General features: G+C 55.5%; 1 protein-coding gene across 1 annotated transcript in view; it reads right to left on the bottom strand.

Annotated features, from left to right (window-relative positions):
• Nucleotides 1-2,192: 2,192 nt before the first annotated feature.
• The window catches only part of LARGE2 (LARGE xylosyl- and glucuronyltransferase 2), an 8,705-nt gene continuing 3,598 nt past the window's right edge, over nucleotides 2,193-7,299 (bottom strand). Inside the window, 11 exon segments of the mRNA XM_005419428.3 lie at nucleotides 2,193-3,770; nucleotides 3,872-4,067; nucleotides 4,215-4,361; nucleotides 4,697-4,975; nucleotides 5,251-5,414; nucleotides 5,523-5,678; nucleotides 5,827-5,952; nucleotides 6,060-6,172; nucleotides 6,436-6,540; nucleotides 6,696-6,867; nucleotides 7,242-7,299. The exon segment at nucleotides 7,242-7,299 is cut by the window's right edge and continues 11 nt beyond it. Of these exon segments, the coding sequence (XP_005419485.1) occupies nucleotides 3,573-3,770; nucleotides 3,872-4,067; nucleotides 4,215-4,361; nucleotides 4,697-4,975; nucleotides 5,251-5,414; nucleotides 5,523-5,678; nucleotides 5,827-5,952; nucleotides 6,060-6,172; nucleotides 6,436-6,540; nucleotides 6,696-6,867; nucleotides 7,242-7,299 (1,714 nt within the window). The 3' untranslated portion in view covers nucleotides 2,193-3,572.

The following is a 7,299-nucleotide window of genomic DNA, read 5'->3' as shown; positions in this document are numbered from 1 at the left end:
GGTGTCTTGGCTTTTTCTCACAGCCCCACAGAAGCAAAGCATGTGTTCCAAACTCCATTGAGCAAAGATTAAACAAGGTAACAGCACGTAGCAGTGGAGCCTGCTAGTGCCGACCTGTCCAGGCTCCTGTGGAGGAAGGAAACAACTTTGCTGTGTCAGCAGCAGTGGACACAGGTGGTGGTGAGCTGCTGCCACCTGCAAGGTCTGGTGCAGCACTGGAGTGGCTGCCCATGCCCAGTTTTCTTCAGGGAGCTGACTGTCTCTTCTCTGCAAACACACCCCATGTCTGCAGCTGAGGGCAGAAGGGTTGTGAATAACCGTCTGCTTGTTCAGGAGAAAATACTCAGGCTTCAATCATGGCTTCATGTTCCTGCAATCACAGCAGCACCATCTCTGTAGATTTATTGATGCCACCACCCCACCTGTGTGCCATGCTTCATCCCATTCCCCCGTGCCCACCTGGTGTTTCACCAAGACTGAGCTGTAAAGTGGGAGTCCTGGCAGGGGCCTGGAGCAGGAGCTCACCCTAGGCTCTGTGTCTGAGCCTGGTCCTTCCCCCAGTGTGTCTGATTTCTCCAGGGGATTTTGGTGACCAGCCCCCAGTTCTGGCAGTGCTGTCCTTGTAGCCACGGGCCTGGTGCTGCACGGGATGATGGCAGCTTCTCTCCCAGCTGGGTTTCTAATGGCAAAGCCACGGGCTCTGTCCTCCATGAGCCAGTGGCACCTGTGCTGTCTCATTCCCCACCACTCTCCCTTCCTTGCAGGCCCTGGTGTAAAATGCCCTTTCTGACTGGTACTGCTCTGTTGTCACAGAATCACACCATGAGAACACCCACTTGTGAACTGGTTTGGGTTTTTTAAATATCTCTATTTTTTTTAGCCTGATGCTCATAGTGATCTGCAGTATCTGCTGCCTTCAAGTTCCTTGTGGTTTCAGTTTTGGTACAAATGTGTTTAGATTTTAGCAAATTAAAGTTGGGGGGAGGGGGTACAGAGCATCTGATCAATTTGTATTTATTTATTTTAACATTTTACTAAATAAAACACAGTAAAATATCTTGTCTCCTTAGCTGTATGTACCAGGAGGGGACAGTGGGTCCCACAGGCACAGGGGTTGCAGCAGTGCCCATAGCAAGTCCCCAGCCCCAGGAGGGGTGTCTGAGCATGGCTTAGGAGGACTGTGTAACACCCTGGCTCATTTTCTTGGCAGGGAGAAGGGCACTACGTTAGGAGAAACTAATTTTAGCTCCAAAAGGGACTGTGCTCAGTTCAGGCAATCTCTCTGGCTCTGACTCTATGGGTGCCTCCCCGCTGAGGCTGCCCGGCAGAGGGCACATGGAGACCAGCCCAAGCTGGGCTTACTTCCAAGTACCTCCACCCTTGCAGGAACATTTTGGGCTAGTGACTATCTACAATTATCTGAAGGATTATCTGAAAACGATGGTGTACAGCCCTCCTGCTACCGGCATGCCAGCGCACCTCCCAAACAACTGCAGAGCCAGCATTTCCACTGCCTCCCGTCCACCGAGGAATCGTCTGCAAGAGGCCTGCTCCAGCTCAGCCCTGCTCCACCATGGCTCTAGCAGTGTCTACATCTGATCTAACCTTCTGATCTTGCTTAGTGCAGCAGCAGCACAGTATCAGTGAGCTTGGGCTGTATTAAACAAAAGCTGCCTGCTAGGGACTGGTGAGGTGGAGCTGCCCTTGGCTTTACAGTGATGAACAATGTCTTCACAACCCTTTCCCAAATAAAGCCTCAACACTTGCTCCTGGCAAACTACCCTTGTCCTCCTCCCTGCAGAAGCGAGGCTGGTGTCCCGTGGGGCCTCAGAGCTGGCTTTTATTCCCAAGAGTCTTATAAAGTCAAGGCTTTCAAGGACAAGCTGCAGCACTGCCACATGAAACCACATCTTCTACTTGGGTGTGATTAAACTGATTCTATGCCTAAGCCAGAGGCTCCACTTCAGGGGTGCTGGCTATGCAGGCAGGCTGCTGGGGTCCCACTGCAGCACAGGAACCACCAGCCTTAAGCTCACCTCAGTAAGCACCACCAGCACTTTCAGAGCTGGCAGGGGCACCTGTGTGCCTTGGGCTACTCCTCCATTGCTCTCCTCCTGCTGCCTTCCCTCCAGAGGACATGTGCAGGTTCACAGCAGAAAAAAATTAATAGCCAGGCAGTTTGAACAAGAATGTGAAAAATAATAAAAAAGCTTTAATTTAAAAATTAAATTATAAAGAGAGAATAAGCAAGAGGCGTTTGTGCCCTTTCCATACCCCGCACTTTCTATGGTTCCTCTTAGCCGCTCCCACCATGGACGGAAATCCTCACCCTGTACAGAGCAGGCCCTTGCAGCCCAGAGCAAAGCTAAGAAGAGAACAGTGGAGACGGCAGCAGCAGCTGGCCTGGAGAGCCTCCAGGGCCACCAGCAAAATCATCTGGGAAGAAGAAAAGATTAAAAATAAAACCCAGAAACTCTAATTACTGAATTCTTATGAGAAAAGTATTAAATAATTTAAATAGTGTGAGGAAAGCAATGCATCCTCTGTGCTCCAGTGTGTGATAGCGATAGAATAGTGTCCAGTCAAGCTGCTCCCAGCATGGGGTTCCTTCCCCCACAGTGTTCAGCTATGCTCTTGTCCAGTGTCAGCCATGTCCCTGACTGTTGATGGCAACAACTGTACTGCCGAGAACTGGGGAGGAGCAGGGTGGTCCTCACCGGGAACTCCTCCCAGCCTCATGAAGCTCATGAAGCTGCTGTTTTGCCATGGGGATGGTTGGCAGCCTTGCCCTGGGGGGCAATACCAGCACAGGAGAGGATCTTTCACCAGCATGGCTGCTCCCAGCTGGGAGGTCCATCCCGGGAGCTCACTGCTGGTGACAGCAGACAGCCCATCCTGGTCTGGGAGCTCATCCTGTATGGGCCAACTCCACCTGTATGGGGCCAGCTCCACTGGAGACTGCATCCATACAGATGAGAAATAATAATATTTACCCCCATTAAACAGCCAGCCTTGATCTGGGTTTGAACCAAGGCTCCAACTACTTGCAGTACTCTCTGGCAGCTCCTCCCAGGGTGCTGGGAGGCTTCCTCTGAGCCTGCTCCACAAAGAATGTAAAGGGTTGCTGTAGGACCTCATCTCCAACTCACCAAAGCCCCTGAGGGCTCTGTGGACTGAAACCTGGGGCCATTGAGCAGAGGCAGAACAGGGTAAGGTACAGCTCCCAGATATCTGGAGGAGCCAGACCTCAAGGTGAGGTGAACTAATGAAGACTGGGAATCCACATGAGCTAAAAGAAGGAAGGGAGGAGATCCCACCCCTGGCCCCTGGTATGGGGAGGTTCCCCTGTAACACAGGAAGGCTGGAGCAGCTTGACCTGCAGGCACTGCCTGTTCTTGCAGCTGATGTCTTCCACCTTATCTATAGGCATCCCTTTGGTGGGCTGGAGAGGCTGTGCTGCCAACTCCGTTCCCTCGGGCTGGGTGGCGGTGGTGGGCAGAGGCAGGAGGGAGGCCCTGCGCCCTCCCTTCTCCAGTGTGCTGCTTGTACCCCGCACCCAGTGTCCCCAGGCGTCACAGGCTTCTCTCCGCAGTGAGGTATTTGAGTGCAGCAGCCCCATATCGCCGTGACAGGTCCTGGTGGAACTCCTCCCGCAGGGTCTGGAGGCAGCCCCGGTACCCTGCGCTCAGGCGGAACTTGGAGATGTCGAAGCTGGGGGCATGGGGCATGTGGATCATGAAGGCATTGGGCAGGACCAGCAGCTCATACTCCTGCGGACAGAGCAGCAGCCCTTACCATCATCGGCTTGGTGGCACCCACCTGCCACTGCCCAGCCCCAGGCCCCCGGCAGTGCCAGGAACCCCACACCCACCTGTGCATCCAGCTCCATGATGTGGGAGACTTTGTTCCAGCCGAAGCCGACGAACCTCTGGTCATACCTGGGGCAGTCTCGCCTCACTACAACGTAAGGCTCAAAGTCTGGCTGCCATGCCACACGGTAGGGCACGGTGGCCGTCCGCCATTTGGCATAGTCCGTTGGGGCGTGGCCTTTTGGCCACACGTGGTACCTACAAGGACAGATGGAAATGGAGACTGAGACAGTAGAGGATGCAGGGGGTCTGCTACCCCCCTCTGAGACAGGGGGTGCACAGCCCCAAGCCACAAGGGTACAGAGCTGGCTTCTGCTTGGATGGTGGGGCAGTGCTAGTCCCTACCTGAAGGTGTAGAGGGAGCCCATGTCCAGCATGGAGAGCAGCTCTGCTTTGGATTTGGGAAAGGTCAGACGGTAGTGCAGGGTCTCAAATGCTGGCACAATGAGAGCTGCCTTCCTCTGGGGCAGCTCCAGCTGTTGGATGGAGTTCCTGTGGTAGTAGGAAAGGTGTGAGGTCTCCCTGACTGTGAGACATAGCCACAGCCTCCTTCCTCAGCCTCTCAAGCCTGCCCACCACTCCACATGGGTATTAATGGGTTTTGAGAGTTTGCAGTGGTACCATGCAGGGATAGAAGGAACAGGGGAACTCTCAAAGCCACAGCTCCTTCCTCATCTGCTGGTGTCTGACAAAAGGGTAGGACCCCAAGGCTGAACACAAAGGAAACAGCTTCTGCCTATTGAGGGCTGCTACCCAGGGCATTTCCTGAAAACTCTGGTGCTTGGGGACCCCAGCAGGCTGAGAAAGCCAGCTGGAAAAAGCCTTACCTGAGGTAATCGTAGAGGCCATACATCGGCAGGAAGTCGATGTCCGTCAGGAAGACATACGGGGTCTGTGTGTTGGCCAAGGCCACGTTGCGCAGGAGGTTGATGGGGTAGAACTGCCCCTCCTTGTAGACAATGTGGTAGGCGACGTTGCGGCGGGCGCTCAGCACCTCCGAGGCCTGGGCGTAGCGCAGGAACTGCTGTGCCTCGGCGTCCGACATGTACAGCGCCAGGCTGATGGGGCCTGCCCAGTGCTTGCAGATGGCCTCCAGCATCTGTAACCTGGAGCAGAGGGCACACCCTGAGCACCAGACCCGCCCTGCGGCAGCTTCTGAACCAAACCCACAACTGGGCGCCCAGAGAGCCGCATGCCAGCCATGCCCGGTTCAGGAGGGAGCAGGAAGAACTGATGTTCCCACCTTGGGGTGTTGCTTCTCACTGCCAAATGCTGGCGTGAGAAGGATGAAATGAGATTCCCTGGTAGCTCCAAAGCTGTAGAGCCTACCCAGAGGTGTGGAGGTGGGTTCCAACCTCCCACCAGTCCTATTAGCAAATACCTGTCCATGGAGAGCTGGGCCACGAGGGTGACATCAGTGGGGTTGGGAAGGGACAGGAACTCATACTGCAGGAAGAACAGGTGGATGCGGTGCTGCATGAGGTGCTGCTGGCGGAAGTCATAGCAGGGATCGTCCTCATCCAACTCCTCCAGCGCCTGCTGCAACTGCAACACCATGAAGGTGAGGGAGAGTAGGAACCCCAGGGGAAGTTGCATGAGGTCTCTGCCCACCCAGAGCTCTGCAGCTGGGGGCAAAGTTGCAGTCAGCCTCACCTGGTCCCTGGGTGGGCTGGGAAGACTGGCACAGCCAAAAAGCTCTCTGCGCAGCAGGTTCCCATCGTACTCTAAGAAGGTCAGGTAGAGGTTACGGAAGAACTCCACGTGCTTGTTCTTCACCCGCAGCTTCTTGGGCGAGTTCCAGTGGATCACCTGAACAGTAGTGTGTCACCCCACGTAAGGGAAGCCAGCAGCACCAAGGTCTGCAAGCCCTGAGACCCCATGCTCACTCCCCTGGACTTCCAGTGCCTGCACTGTCCTTCAGGCCCTGCCCAGTCTCAAAAGCAGCAACCCCACCCACCTTGAGATCTGAGAGCTCAGTGTAACACTGCTCTGAGCGGGTGTGATCAGAGAGCTGCACATTCCAGAAGCAGGGAAGCCGGTACACCAGCGATGGGTCCTGCTTGATCACTGCATTGAAAATATCCTAGGAGAGAGAAAGGCGAGTGCACGAGTGGACAAGGAAGATCCCCTGTGCCTACAGTGCTGTGGGAATGCAGAAGGACCAACCTGCCCCAGAGGAGGGACAGTTACCTGATCAGCCAGCGATGTGGAGAGCATGCTCATCAGCTCCCGCTCTGCTGTCAGCCGCCACATCTGCTCCCAGCCTAGGCGACGCAGGCGGTCCAACAGGAGCAGGATCACCCCTGAGGGCCAGGGGAGAGGGCACAGGGTCACTGAGAGAGCACCCAGCCACTACAGAGCTGGGGCACAGCTGCCTGCATGCCTTCAGCCCCTGGGACATGCCACTTCTCTGTGCCTACCCACAACCCTGGGATGCTGTAGCACTTCTCTTGTACCCACCACATTCCCACTTTACCTCAGCCTCTCCCAGTCTCCCTGTGCCAAGTACCACCTCAGCTGCATGTGTCATGAGGCTGCACCTGCCACCCTGGTAGCCCACACTCACCCGTGTTGAAGCCACGTCCCAGGGCTGGCCATGGTTTGTGGTTTTTCCACAGGTTGCCTAAGTACCAGTCACTTTGGTTCTCCACCAGCCCAATCACCTGCTTTTCTGAGAAAACAGAGGGATGTCGATGCAGCTCATCTTGCTGTTGGTTCAGAGGGCCCAAGCAAACCCACTAAGCTGGTGCTGTGGCACGCAGGCACTGCTATCCTGAGCCCAGCATCCAAGGCCCTGCCAGGGCCCCAGGGGCACCCTGTCCTCACCAGAAAACTTTCCAAAGACAGCCCAGAGCTCAGCAATGTCGGTGGCAAAGGTGATGTCCGTGTCCAAGACAATGACCTTGGAGAGGCTGGAGGGTAGTGCCTTGGTAAGTGTCAGCTTCATCAGCCCGTAGATGCCAGAGTAGTGCTTGTTGGGGATCCATGACACCTCTGGCTGCAAGGTAACACACCTCAGGGCCAGGCATGGCCATGCCCTTCCCCTGCCTGGGCAGCTGTGTGTCCCAGAACCCCATGCAGAGGAGGCCAACAACAGAAGGGAACGCGGAGCTGTGGAGCCAGCCAAGCCTAGAGCATTTCCTCCAGCCACCAGAACCCCCACCTGGACCCCAGTGTCTCACTCAGCTCTGCCACAGAGGCACTGCCACCGCAAGGCATTTCCCCACCCTGCCAGTACCAGGCTTGTGCTCCCCTCTCAGCAGCACCAGCAACAAGCCCAGAAAGAGGAGGGGATGAGCCAGGGATCAGCAAGAAAACCTTGACCCTCTAAGCATTGGCTTGGGACAGGTTAAAGGGAGGGCAAGCACCTGCCTTCAAGTCATCAGCATTGTAGAAGCTGACATGCACGGAAGGCACCATCCAGGACTGG

The sequence above is a fragment of the Geospiza fortis genome, unplaced genomic scaffold (assembly GCF_000277835.1).
Source record: "Geospiza fortis unplaced genomic scaffold, GeoFor_1.0 scaffold66, whole genome shotgun sequence".
Taxonomy (NCBI): Eukaryota; Metazoa; Chordata; class Aves; order Passeriformes; family Thraupidae; genus Geospiza; species Geospiza fortis.
The sequence above is the reverse complement of the archived record's forward strand: the minus strand, read 5'-3'. Positions and strand labels throughout refer to the sequence as shown.